Consider the following 14329-nt stretch of genomic DNA (forward strand, 5'->3'; position numbering starts at 1 on the left):
ATCCCTATACCAGCAGCTGCTCATGTGTAGGCCTACCTCTCCTTTCCACTTTGCAATACAGTCTAATAACAACACTGACAGAGACAGGATGCATGATGACAGGCTCTAAAAGATCAAGGCATTCTGTTGATGTTAGGGGTTTTATTGTGCCCGAGTATGTTCAAAACTCTTCATTACTTAACATAGGGAACACATTTTCTTTTCTCCAGTATTCAGGACACAAATATTAATTTTCACAAAGTCTGCTGCCTCAGTTTGTATGATGGCAATTTGCATATACTCCAGAATGTTATGAAGAGTGATCAGATGAATTGCAATTAATTGCAAAGTCCCTCTTTGCCATGAAAATGAGCTTGATCCCCAAAACTTTTCCACTGCATTTCAGCCCTGCCACAAAAGGACCAGCTGACATCATGTCAGTGATTCTCTCGTTAATACTGGTGAGAGTGTTGACGAGGACAAGGCTGGAGATCACTCTGTCATGCTGATTGAGTTAGAATAACAGACTGGAAGCTTTAAAAGGAAGGTGGTGCTTGAAATCATTGTTCTTCCTCTGTTAACTATGGTTACCTGCAAGGAAACACGTGCCGTCATCATTGCTTTAAACAAAAAGGGCTTCACAGGCAAGGATATTGCTGCTAGTAAGATTGCACCTAAATCAACCATTTATCGGATCATCAAGAACTTCAAGGAGAGGGGTTCAATTGTTGTGAAGAAAGCTTCAGGGCGCCCAAGAAAGTCCAGCAAGCGCCAGGACCGTCTCCTAAAGTTGATTCAGCTGCGGGATCGGGGCACCACCAGTGCAGAGCTTGCTCAGGAATGGCAGCAGGCAGGTGTGAGTGTATCTGCACGCACAGTGAGGCGAAGACTTTTGGAGGATGGCCTGGTGTCAAGAAGGGCAGCGAGGAAGCCACTTCTCTCCAGGAAAAACATCAGGGACAGACTGATATTCTGCAAAAGGTACAGGGATTGGACTGCTGAGGACTGGGGTAAAGTCATTTTCTCTGATGAATCCCCTTTCCAATTGTTTGGGGCATCCGGAAAAAAGCTTGTCCGGAGAAGACAAGGTGAGCACTACCATCAGTCCTGTGTCATGCCAACAGTAAAGCATCCTGAGACCATTCATGTGTGGGGTTGCTTCTCAGCCAAGGGAGTAGGCTCACTCACAATTTTGCCTAAGAACACAGCCATGAATAAAGAATGGTACCAACACATCCTCCGAGAGCAACTTCTCCCAACCATCCAAGAACAGTTTGATGACGAACAATGCCTTTTCCAGCATGATGGAGCACCTTGCCATAAGGTAAAAGTGATAACTAAGTGGCTCGGGGAACAAAACATCAACATTTTGGGTCCATGGCCAGGAAACTCCCCAGACCTTAATCCCATTGAGAACTTGTGGTCAATCCTCAAGAGGCGGGTGGACAAACAAAAACCCACAAATTCTGACCAACTCCTAGCATTGATTATGCAAGAATGGGATGCCATAAGTCAGGATGTGGCCCAGAAGTTAATTGACAGCATGCCAGGGCGGATTGCAGAGGTCTTGAAAAAGAAGAGTCAACACTGCAAATATTTACTCTTTGCATAAAGTTAATGTAATTGTCAATAAAAGCCTTTGACACTTATGGAATACTTAGTAACATCTGACAAAAATATCTAAAAACACTGAAGCAGCAAACTTTGTGAAGACCAATACCTGTGTCATTCTCAACTTTTGACCACGACTGTAGAGAGCTGGCTAGAGCTGAGATTTTCCTAACTCAACCCCACCTTGTTCTCGGATGTGCAAGTCATGACTTAACATAGCGTTTCCCAAACTCAGTCCTCAGGACCCCAAGGGGTGCATGTTTTGTTTTTTGCCCTAACACCACGCAGCTGATTCAAAGCTTGATGATTAGTTGATTATTTGAATCAGCTGTGTAGTGCTAGGGCAAAAACCAAAACGTGCACCCCTTGGGGTCCGAGGACTGAGTTTGGGAAACCCTGACTTAACATGTAATTTACTGTGACTCAAGCAGCAAACACTTCACTATCAATCAGTGTCTGAGAGACATAAGGCCACTGGCATTTGCACCCTTTAAGAGCAAATCACAAGAAGAAATTGAGATCAAAAGTTTTTGCATGCAGATTTCCCAGACAAAACCATTAAAAGTAGGTTATTTAAACTGGGTGATACTGGCCAACCACTTAAAATGGTCCCCAGACAGGCCCCTTGTTGTATCTAACAATATCCATTGCATCTGTGACCTATTTATAGAAATACATGGGCATTTCTAAAAGGAATGTAAAAGCTCTCACCCCTGTTTTAATGTTCTGTTGCTATATGAATAGTGAAATGAAATGGGAACTGACCACCAATGGTAATAAGATATCAAAGACTGTTATTACGAAAATATATTGTGGCCTTGCGCTGTGGCCACAATATTAGGAAAAGAACCGTGGATTTTTATTTTTTATTTTACATTTATTAAACTAGGCAAGTCAGTTAAGAACAAATTCTTATTTACAATGACAGCCTACACTGGGCCAATTGTGCGCCGCCCTATGGGACTCCCAATCACGACCGGTTGTGATACAGCCTGGAATCGAACCAGTGGGTCTGTAGTGACGCCTCAAGCACTGAGATGCAGTGCCTTAGACCACTGCGCCACTCGGGAGCCCAAATATGGATGTATGAGGGATGTAGGGGGCTTCCTGTTTTCAGTTAGTCATTTCCTGGTGGTTAGTGGATCTGTAAAGTAGCTTGCTTAAGGATATAGCTTTCATCTATTCCTGTAATTACCCTGTCACAAGTTACTATGTGCAGGTAAGCAGTACTTTACTCTCTGACCTTTTGTATGTTTTCTTTGAAGACAGAATCAAAATTAATAGTAGCAAGTACTATCTGACTGCATGTGTACTAATATACGTATTACACTGTGATTCCAGATGTTATTCCATTATGCTGGCATAATGTCTGTGTAATATATATGGAAGTGTGGCAGAGAATGGAGGGAACTATGTGGAGACAACAATAGGCCTGGCCAATTCTATATTGCTTGATGTTGACCTTGATAAAAATAGACATGCGTTGCCATACAACTTTGAAAGTGACTGAGGACAATGTTTATGTTTTACACTAAACATTATGGCAAGCTAGCAAGATAAATTACCTGGGATGCCCTGGTTGTATCCTTTTAATTAACCTTCATTTACCACACATATAAAGGGTGTTTCAAGTTTAAACATTACTTTTTAAATGTTTTATTCAAATTCTCTTTCAACCATTAAAGTATAAATACTAGATGTTCAGGGCTAATTATTTTAGTAATGAATGCATGATGATGGTATTTGTAAATGTATTTGAATGTTTTACAGCTCCTGTGTTCTGGGCTCCTCCTCCTTGTCCCCCAGGAAGAGAACAGGGATCATTGCCTAATAAGACCATGTGTGACTGGAATGGTTTGTTTATACTGGCCAGACAGTGGGAGAGTAGTGATCTACATGAACCAAAACATGCAACAGCACAGCCACTGAACTTAAGTTAACCAATTGTATCCACATATAATACTAGTAAACTTCTTGTCTTCTGTGAGACGTAGTAGTTTGGCATAGTTAGAAACAAGATGCATACTTTGCCATGAGCCAGAAAAACATGAACTAAAGTACAGTTTCTGAAGCTGAAGGTCTTTCTGACTTATTTTTGGGAAACACAATATTTCAAGTTTGCAATAACAGAATGGACCAAAAGCTGACATCTCTCAGGCATAACAAATGTTGCCATCTAGTGGTTTGAGTAAGTCAAAAACCCTTTCCAAACCAATATATTACAGCTGAGCTTGACCCATTAGCAGGCCAATGAAGTAGACTTAAGAGACATAGTAATAAGACATATGTTACCAATGCATTTTTATTTTTGGGCGAAGATAAAAAAAAAAAAATCAATATATAAACTGCACATACACAACAAACAAAACCGAGTAATACAGGCTTGTGTGTATGTGGCTACGTGTCTAAGACTACATTCAATCTTAAAATTGTAGGAGAAAATTACAAGGCATTTACAATCCTAAACCTTTGACATCAGACACTGCCACTTATACAGTCTTCAAATGTAACAATAAGTGTGATTGGATACCAATAAAATATGTTCAATTAATTGTAGGCATTGTGTACTTACATCCAAGTGTAGGTAACAAATGACACCAAATTCAAATGCCTCCAATTGTATCTGAAATATGGTTTTTCTTTTCAAGATGGGCACAATCAGTCCCAAAAAATTAGCAAGGTCTTTTGAATATAAATGGTATAATTACAAAGTTGTTGTAGAAAATGTCAGCTCCTTGTGTGATGAAGACGGTTCAGATCAGAATGGTGCCAGTTTGAATATGCCCTGCTGCCAATAACCTAGGTGGGTACTATTATAATAAATAATATAAAGGCTATACAGAACAGGGAACAGTCTATATTATGTAAATATTGAGAAAAAGATTTGTAGGTTTATAAGGGAATGTGGAAAGACTCTTTGATCCATTGGTCACGAGAGTTTTGAGTTGGCTGGAGAGTCAGTGAAGTACCAGGTGGATCCCGAGGTACATTCTCAACATCGTTGTCCTCCTCTTCATCTTCCTCCTCTTCCTCAGAGTAACCATTTTCTGTAGTGAAGGTGCTCTCTGAAAGCAGAGAGGAGGAGATGTCCTGGAAGGCTCCTTTGTACTCCTGGATGGACTCATATAGAGACCACAGCTGACAGAGCAGAGACATGTCCAACTGCCTCAGGCCCACCTAGGTTAGACAACAGGAACAGATACTTGTGTCAATCATCTCATACATGAACTATAGCAACTTTGTTAATTGTGTAGAAGCAGCTATGATTCCATTTGGAAATGGACTATTGCATAATACTTCTAGTAGTTTTCTAGAATACTTGTGTTTGAAACGCAATTTATTTGCTTAGAATACCCAAAGAAAAAGCAGCAGTGACAAATGAAACAGTTACTGTATATGACAAACAGGGCCGTAGCCAGGGTCTGAGTTTTAGTGAGGTCCGAATGTGGGGGTATGACATTTTAAGAAAGTTAAAGCGCATTAACTTTATTTCTATAAAATGTTAAAACTCAAATGCTATTTGGACAACAGCAAAAACAAGCTAAATTACCCCAGCCATCATCACATTTGGTAGCTGTAGCTTCATTAAAGGGATACTTCAGGATTTTGGAAGCCCTTTATCTACTTTCCCAGAGTCAGATGAACTCGTAGATACCATTTTTATGTCTCTGCATCCAGCATGAAGAAAGTTAAAGGTAGTTTCGCAAGCCAATGCAAACTAGAGTTAGCGCAATGACTGGAAGTCTATGGTATCTACTAGCATGCTAGCAGTTACTATAGACTTCCAGTCATTGCGCTAAGGCTGGTTAGTAACTTCCTTCAAACTGCACGCAGAGACATAAAATAGTATCCACACGTTCATCTGACTCTGATGAAGTAGATAAAGGGCTTCATTGCCAAAATCCTGATGTATCCCTTTAACCGCAGTCGATCTACAAACACAGCCTATTAGCTAAACAGTTAGCCGCCACACATTAACTCACATTTACTCAGCACCAGGATACAAAACTATAATTTAATACATACAGCGGGACCTACACTACCATTCAAAAGTTTGGACACACCTACTCATTCAAGGGTTTTTCTTTATTTGTACAATTTTTTACATTGTAGAATAATAGTGAAGACATCAAAACTATGAAATAACACACATGGAATCAGTGTTGAACAAATCAAAATATATGTAATATTTGAGATTCTTCAAATAGCCACCCTTTGCGTTGATGACAGCTTTGCACACTCTTGGCATTCTCTCAACCAGCTTCATGAGGTAGTCACCTGGAATGCATTTCAATTAACAGGTGTGCCTTCTTAAAAGTTAAAAGTGGAATTTATTTCCTTCTTAATATTGAGCCAATCAGTTGTGTTGTGACAAGGTAGGGGGGGGGGGGGGGGGGGGGGGGTGTACAGAAGATAGCCCTATTTGGTAAAAGACCAAGTCCATATTATGGCAAGAACAGCTCAAATAAGCAAAGAGAAACGACAGTCCATCATTACTTTAAGACATGAAGGTCAGTCAATACGGAACATTTCAAGAACTTTGAACGTTTCTTCAAGTGCAGTCGCAAAAACCATCAAGCGCTATGATGAAACTGGCTCTCATGAGGACCGCCACAGGAATGGAAAACCCAGAGTTACCTCTGCTGCAGAGGATAAGTTCATTAGTTACCAGCCTCAGAAATTGCAGCCCAAATAAATGCTTCACAGGGTTCAAGTCACAGACATATCTCAACATCAACTGTTCAGAGGAAAATGTGTGGATCAGGCCTTCATGGTCGAATTGCTGCAAAGAAACCACTACTAAAGGACACAAATAAGAAGAAGAGACCTGCTTGGGCCAAGAAACACGAGCAATGGACATTAGACCGGTGGAAATCTGTCCTTTGGTCTGGAGTCCAAATTGGAGATCTTTGGTTCCAACCGCCGTGTCTTTGTGAAATGCGGTGTGGGTGAACGGATGATCTCTGCATGTGTAGTTCCCACCGTAAAGCATGGAGGAGGAGGTGTTATGGTGTGCTTTGCTGGTGACACTGTCTGTGATTTATTTAGAATTCAAGGCACACTTAACCAGCATGGCTACCACAGCATTCTGCAGTGATACACCATCCCATCTGGTTTGGGATTAGTGGGACTATCATTTGTTTTTCAACAGGACAATGACCCAACACACCTCCAGGCTGTGTAAGGGCTATTTTACCAAGAAACAGAGTGATGGAGTGCTGCATCAGATGACCTGGTATCCACAATCCCCCGACCTCAACCCAATTGAGATGGTTGTGGATGAGTCGGATGGCAGTGTGAAGGAAAAGCAGCCAACAAGTGCTCAGCATATGTGGGAACTCCTCAAGACTGTTGGAAAAGCATTCCAGGTGAAGCTGGTTGAGAGAATGCCAAGTGTGTGCAAAGCTGTCATCAAGGCAAAGGGTGGCTATTTGAAGAATCTCAAATATAAAATATATTTTGATTTGTTCAACACTTTTTTGGTTACTATATGATTCCATATGTGTTATTTCATAGTTTTGATGTCTTCACTATTATTCTACAATGTAGAAAATAGTAAAAATAAAGAAAAACCCTTGAATGAGTAGGTGTGTCCAAACTTTTGATTGTTACTGCATGTTAGTAGAAAATATATTTTATTAACAAAAACTAAACACACATGTTTGCTTTACATAACTTTTTTTTGTGTGCGCAGTTTTACAGATAATTTAGTGCAATTCTACACAATGTGCCATGGGGTGGTGACACATTCTTGCAGTTTTAAAGCTAATTTCCTACAATTCTACACATTTTACCATGAATTTTGCCATGTTAATATGATCTCTGAGTCAGAGTTACTAACAAAATCAATGGGTGCCCCTGGAGGTCAAAGCCAGGTTGCATAAAACATCTATAGGTTTTCCCTTAAGGAATAATTGTACCTTACCTAAGGGAATTATTTAAGGGCGTTGAATAGAGCCCCTCAAATATTTCCTTAGGTAAGGGCATACTTAAGGGGTTTTACGGTAGCTTGAAGGCATGTATGGCAGAAAGAGTATATGGTTACCATGGAGATGGCCTGGTTCACTGATTAAATGTCTCCTCAAAGTGATCGCTTTTATTTAGGGAGATAGCAAAATATAACTTCTACAATCAAGACAGGATAATAAACCACATTTCTTGTAGTTAATTTTATCTCAACTTGTTTATATTACTTTCTAGTATGTCAAGCTAGTTTACAGAGTAGCTAGCTTTGTAGCCATGAATTGTGCACCTTCCATTGTTTAGTTAAGTAGCTAGCTGGTTGATGTTTTCCTTTTGTAACCAGAGCAGATGAAAGACACATTCACCTTCACAACTGCTGTTTACATTTATATTCATACTGAATTAAGCAGTTAAGGGACCTCATGGCCACCCTTAACGTTTTCACTTAATTTAAGGGGGAAATTCACCTAAAAAATGTTTTGTGCAACTGACTTAAAGTTAAGGAGACTTTAAGGGGAAATATATGGGGGAAATTAACTGAAGGTGTTTTATGCAACCGTGCCCAGGACCCCTGGGAACGTGCCTTGCGTGCCTGGTGGGTAATTCGGCTATGATTACTACAACTTTAGACTAACTAGACTAATTTACAAATCTATGTAAATTACTGACATGGGCTAATTGAGTGACATATAACAAGAGGAAAACTGCTGATACCATTTCTTTGCGCAGCACAGCGAGCGCTGCGTCCAGACTTGCAGGCTTGCTGCGGCCAAGAGAGTCGCTCACTCTAGACTTGCTGATGTCGGCTTGAATGCGTGTCCGTTTACTGTATACTTTTTCGATGTCTCTCCATGAGCCGCCACTGGAGTTCAAGATGCCGCTGAGGCCTTTTGGCAAAGGGGGTAGTCCTTCGATTGAAGAGACGCTCCCTGGACATTCAGGACTGGACTGGAACCCGTTCATTTTTTTCAACGTATCTTTGACAAAGAAAAAACCTTGCCGCGCGTTTTATTATATAGCCTAATAACTGCCAAAAATATTAAATTATAAAGAAAATACTGAATTCAATAATGGAAGCACACAATCACGTATTTGATTTCAAAATAGTAGTCTTCGTTATTGATTGCCTCAGATCAGCGTTTTACTTCAACCGATAATGAGCGTTTAGTTATAACAGAATATGTTGCACATGTACAGAGGGAAAAGGTCTACCGCAACATTGTTTCAATAAAAAACGTCACTTCACCTTCACGCCTATTATTGTAATTCCAACGAATCCTCAATAGTACAATAGAGGCGCCGTGCACACAGCATCCATTGTTGTGTGGTTGAACAATTACTTTGACAATGAAAACATTAACGTATGTTTAAAAAAAGCTGTTACCAAGATTAATTCATTCCTCATTTCCTTGCTTTTTTCCCACAACGCTTTCCTTTGTCTCAACTGACAACCTCGCCCCTCGATATATCCCCGCCCCATCCCACTTCAATCTCAGCGAGGCGGAGGCGCTACACCGCTGTCAAAATCACGCACTATATTTGGGGATAGAGGAAACAGTAGTAGGACGTCCTTAGGAACAATAATGCTGAGGAAGTAAACTATCCTATGTTGATGCCAGTGTTTTATTTAATTATAGAAATACCAAATTCTGCACCTTTACCCATTCCTAAATGCCTTTATACATAAAGACAAAAAACACTTAGAAAACCCTCAATCGTGCTATTCATAAATACTGAATATTCGAATATTGTATTTATACTATAGCTACTTTAGCTCAAATTCTACTCTATTCCAGTTTTTCCAATTATACAAACATACATTGAAATTCGTCCAGTAGCCTACTACCTTAAAGTTATAATTATGACACTAAAAACATCCCAGCTGCTTCATCACTTAACAAGGCAACTCTCACTACTACCACATTCCAGAATATTAAGGATGTCATCTCGTATAAATAGATTGCTACTGTATCTACAACGCTATACAATTACATTACATGGATAATTGTTTTAAAATTAAGTAATAACCACAGAAAGTATGAATAATGTGGATAAATTCAGATTTTATAAACAATTGACATACATTAATACCAACCAGTCAAACACCATTAAACTATATTTAGTTCAAGATATTCGACCACTCAGAAGTGCCCATTCTCATCATGCAAGTTTGTGTCAACTTTACCCTGAATCCACAGAGAACTGCAAATAGAAAGTAACAGCAATGTATAAACAAAATGTAACTACAGGTCAGGCTCTCAAAATGCAAATTATGCATACACAGACAGTTGTCCAAGTTTATTACAATAACCTTTACTAGCAGAGGCGAAGCAGCTTCAATTTGCCACAAAAACCTTTGCAAGGGAAACAAGCTGCTATAACTTCCGGTGTTGCTTATGTGAGTGTGTGTTTATGCCTTGTTTCTGTTTTTTTTAGAATTGCCATCAGTTCAGTCTCATGATTGGTGAAGCTCTTTCAGGCTGCGCAGTGACTCTGCGCAGCTGCGGATCAAGCCGCACAGCTGGATACTGGCCTCTACTGAGGCTGAGTGCTGGAGCTCCTGTGTGGCCCACCGCAGCTTGTGCAGCACTGCTTCCTCAGCACTGGATAGGGCTGGGTGAGGTGCCAGGGCTACTAGGGGGGCTGGCACCTGGACTGGCTGGATGGAGGGGGCGGACGGAGGGAGGAAGCTGGGGGTCACGGTGGGTGCAGGGGAGGGGTTGGCTGGTGGAGGTAGGGGTCCTCTCAGTCCTGACGCAGCCCCCTCACAGTGCTCTGGTCTGGGCTGCCCAGTGATGGAGAGGGGGACATCGCTGGAGGGTGCTTCATTGGCCTGAGGGACAGGCTGAGAGGCCAGCTGTCTCTCTCGGACCTGTGACAGGGCAGCTTGGGCATTCAGGGCTGAGTTTGAGAGGAAAGTAACAGGAAAGAGAAGGATATGAGAGAAGAAGAAAGTTTAGTTGGAGAAAAAAAAAAGTTCAGTTGCAAACCGAGTCATAAGTTACAGTGCCTTGCAAAAGTATTCATCCCCCTTGGCATTTTTCCTATTTTGTTGCATTACAACCTGTAGTTTAAATGGATTTTTATTTGGATTTCATGTAATGGACAAATTCAAAATAATAAATAACGGAAAAGTGGTGCGTGCATTTGACTACACATCCACATCGCTCCGGCCAAACGCCACGCCCACTAGTGTTTCTTCTCCACGATCAGTCTGTATTTGCTTTCCCCACTGACGTCTTGTAGAATTCGAACACATTCTGACTGTTTCTGATTGGACCCAGAAACCGATAGGTTGGGCCAGAGCAACACCCCTCATTTTGACATCAACACAAACGACTTCTAGGATGGCAGTTTCAGACAATGTATGGAGCGAGCAACAGAGCAGTGGAATTCAATTCAGGATGAGTCGTCAGGCAACCCTTTCCCTAGTCATTCTGGAAATGATCTTAGCCCTGCACAGACTCTTACCTGGGTTGTCCTTGTCTACGTCAGAGTCCAGCTCCTGACATGCAACACAGTAGTTCTTCTTCTGCTTGTCCTGAAGGAGAATCGTCTGGAGAGGCACAAAATACACATTCTTCAACACAAGACCTAATGTCATACCCCTCATTAGTAAAGCTACTTAGACGCTGACTAAAACTTCCAGACAAGATCAATCAATCTCTTTAGCATTACAGAATACATATATTTAGCTAGATCTCACTATAATTAATGTTAGTTAACAGGGTCAAATATATTGACTGCGTTGGTCTGGATTATCCCCCACTCACCCCACATTGCTCGCAGCATTCTCCTAACATCTTGTAGCCTTTGAGGAGGTAGGCGCCCATGAGCTTGCTTATCTTGTCCTGTCGTTCCCGCTGAGCATGAATAACCTTCATCTCAGATTCTGAAGGGGGTGTCCACTCGAAGTCATCGTCATCTGACAGGGCAACCATGGTGGGTGAGAGGAGTAAACCGACATTAAAGTTACCAGAACTCAGTCATATGGACACTGCTGGCTGGCTAGCTGTTTTTAGCAACGCGTGTGTATGAATTGCTTTCAATTGTATTGACATGAGGTAAGCAGAGAGGAAGTGGGTCTACAACAAACCCACGTTTGGAAAATCTGTTTAATAATACCATCCTTTATATATTGTCTCAAATTTCCCCCATTATAATGACCAACCGCCCTGCCCACCCGCACAATAGCTAAGTTGAAACGGAATTGTATTTAACTTCTGGCTTCAAGCGGACTGTTTTAGTGCAATCCAATACAATTGAAAGCAACGCTAGAGTATCTAAATACACCCGCGTTACTAAAGCAGCTACAGTAGTACTGGCTGGCTTGCTCATCACGCAACTAGCTAAATTAGCTTGTCGATTTCAGTTAACCTAGCTAATGTTAGCTGCTGATAATCTAACTTTAGATAAGTGAGCTAACTAGCTAGTTAGCAAGCAAGTATCATGCGACGTCAGTTTGTGCTAACTGAACTGGAGACACCGGTAGACCAAAACATCTAGCTAGCAAGCTAATTAGCCAGCTAGCTAACGTTAGCTGGCTAAGCTAACCAAGCTAGCTGTCAAACTGGGCTTTCAGGCAAAACTTTAATTCCCCAAAACGTCGGAGTCTGCCATTCTGAAAGACAACTAGCAAAATAAACTTGTGAGAAAGCCAACCAAAATAAAACATGAGCATTTAAGAAAAGCAGTTGGTTTATTTACCTGCATTCAGTGCCATAATTCCACTGCTATACCTGGTTGCTGCACGCCGTTTCTTTCCTAAAAAAACGTAGTACACATGCGTGCACTGACTAAGTTTGAGGTGTCCGCTACCGCCACCTTTCGTACTGGAAGAATACAGCTAGTTCAGAAACTGAAGCTACCGCCATTGAGATAAGCAAAATTAGTTACGTAAAAGAGAAAATACATTTATTTTCTGCATAGAGAAATACCGATTTTTTATATTATTTTCAGCTCTTAAAGACACACCACCCCACCACCCCTTCCCTAATTGGAGTAAACTAGTGAACAACAATGCTTAGGCCTCTACTTCCAGCGTTTACATACTATATACATTTTATGGACACAGTCAATTTTACAATCATTCTATTTTGTTTGTTTTTACTCCTGAACTTCCTCCACCCTCAACCTCTCCGATAATTTTCATGATGTCCATCTGGTTTGCTTCTATATGCCATATCTTTCTAACTGTGCTCTTTCACAAAAGCTCTCAACCTATAACCTATATACTTATTATGGACACAGTATGCTTTACATTAGTTATCTTGTTGTTATTAGTTGTTGTTAGTAGTTATTAGTCCCTTGATTTGCATACTACTACTACTGCCTTTTGAGCTCCAAACATAATTTATTATTATTGAGTATAGGCAGATAAGTTATAAAACCAGTCTCTGAAGATTGTAATTCCTCAATGTAGGAACAATACATAGGGAGGAAATAGTATTTTTCTGGTCCATACACATTTTTGCAAGAATGAAATAAATGCAATGGTATCGAACATATGGAAACCACGTTTGACTGTGTTCCATTTATTCCATTCTAGCCATTACAATGAGCCTGTCCTCCTATAGCTCTTCCCACCAGCCTCCTCTGTTCAAAATGAACTTATCCTCTGCAGCAGAGGGACTCTGGGTCTTCCATTCCTGTGGCGGTCCTCATGAGAGCCAGTTTCATCATATCGCTTGATGGTTTTTGCGACTGCACTTGAAGAAACGTTCAAAGTTCTTGAAATGTTCCGTATTGACTGAATTTCATGTCTTAAAGTAATGATGGACTGTCGTTTCTCTTTGTTGTTCTTGCCATAATATGGACTTGGTTTTACCAAATAGGACTATATTCTGTAATTCCCGAAGTTGTCCCTATATTAGGCCTGCGAGAAGAAGAGACACAAATAGAATATGACGTCCATCTAAACTGGATGAGAAAATGCTTGTGGCACTGACTCAACAACTTAAAATAATGCGCACTCACCGGAGATATGGCCGATGCTCTCCGCTGGTGCCAATAAGAAAGGCTATACTGTTGTTTGCTCAATTAAGTTAAGCATTTTGAAAACTAAAAAACAGATGAGAGTCTTTTCATTGTCTTATCTTTACAGCAATAGCCATTTGCTTTCCAAACTATGTTTTCCTGTGATTGTATTTAGAAATATTGGCTAGGCCTCTCTACTTTTCACTGACAGTCACTACTCAACAATCATCTGTTTGGTATTTGCCGTGCTTGCTGACGTTAGGCAATGCGATTTAAAACAATCTACAACTTATACTTTTTAAAGAAGCTAATGATTCTTTAGTAGCCTTTTTTAAAAATGATTTTATTTATTTCTGTATAGACAGTTGTAGGCTAATTAGGCTATATAATTTTGGCAATTTAATTCAATTTACTTTAGAAAAAGCTTAGCTTAGCTTCCCCTATAGCCTTATGGACGCATATCCTATGGGTCAGCCTGTCTACCAGCTGTCAGTCTTTTGGGATAAGTCTATAAGAGCTTTGCACACCTGAATTGTGCAATTATTCAAGCTCTGTCAAGTTGGTTGTTGGTCATTGCTAGACAGCCATTTTGTCTTGCCATAGATTTATTAGCAGATTTACATCAAAACTTTAACTACACCACTCAGGAACATTCACTGTCTCATTGATAAGCAACTCCAGTGTAGATTTGACCTTGTGTCCTGCTGAAAGTTGAATTTGCCTCCCAGTTTCGGGTGGAAAGCAGACTGAACCAGGTTTTCCTCCAATATTTTGCCTGTGGCTAGCTCCATCCCGTTTA

At 40.6% G+C, this 14329-nt stretch overlaps 2 protein-coding genes across 2 annotated transcripts; both read right to left on the minus strand.

Moving 5' to 3' along the window:
- Positions 1–3877: 3877 nt before the first annotated feature.
- Positions 3878–8981, minus strand: LOC311142701 (leucine repeat adapter protein 25-like). The gene is made up of 2 exons (XM_084178358.1): positions 8269–8981; positions 3878–4767 (listed from the first exon to the last, which is right to left on the minus strand). Exons 1-2 carry the CDS (start codon positions 8515–8517, stop codon positions 4483–4485), a joined length of 534 nt encoding a protein of 177 aa, XP_084034484.1. The 5' UTR covers positions 8518–8981; the 3' UTR covers positions 3878–4482.
- Positions 8982–9597: 616 nt separating this feature from the next.
- Positions 9598–12324, minus strand: LOC311142841 (protein ZNRD2-like). The gene is made up of 4 exons (XM_084178536.1): positions 12262–12324; positions 11328–11479; positions 11026–11110; positions 9598–10455 (listed from the first exon to the last, which is right to left on the minus strand). Exons 1-4 carry the CDS (start codon positions 12275–12277, stop codon positions 10010–10012), a joined length of 699 nt encoding a protein of 232 aa, XP_084034662.1. The 5' UTR covers positions 12278–12324; the 3' UTR covers positions 9598–10009.
- Between the last annotated feature and the right edge of the window lie 2005 nt (positions 12325–14329).

Source organism: Coregonus lavaretus (assembly GCF_964263955.1).
Source record: "Coregonus lavaretus genome assembly, chromosome: 15".
Lineage (NCBI taxonomy): Eukaryota > Metazoa > Chordata > Actinopteri > Salmoniformes > Salmonidae > Coregonus > Coregonus lavaretus.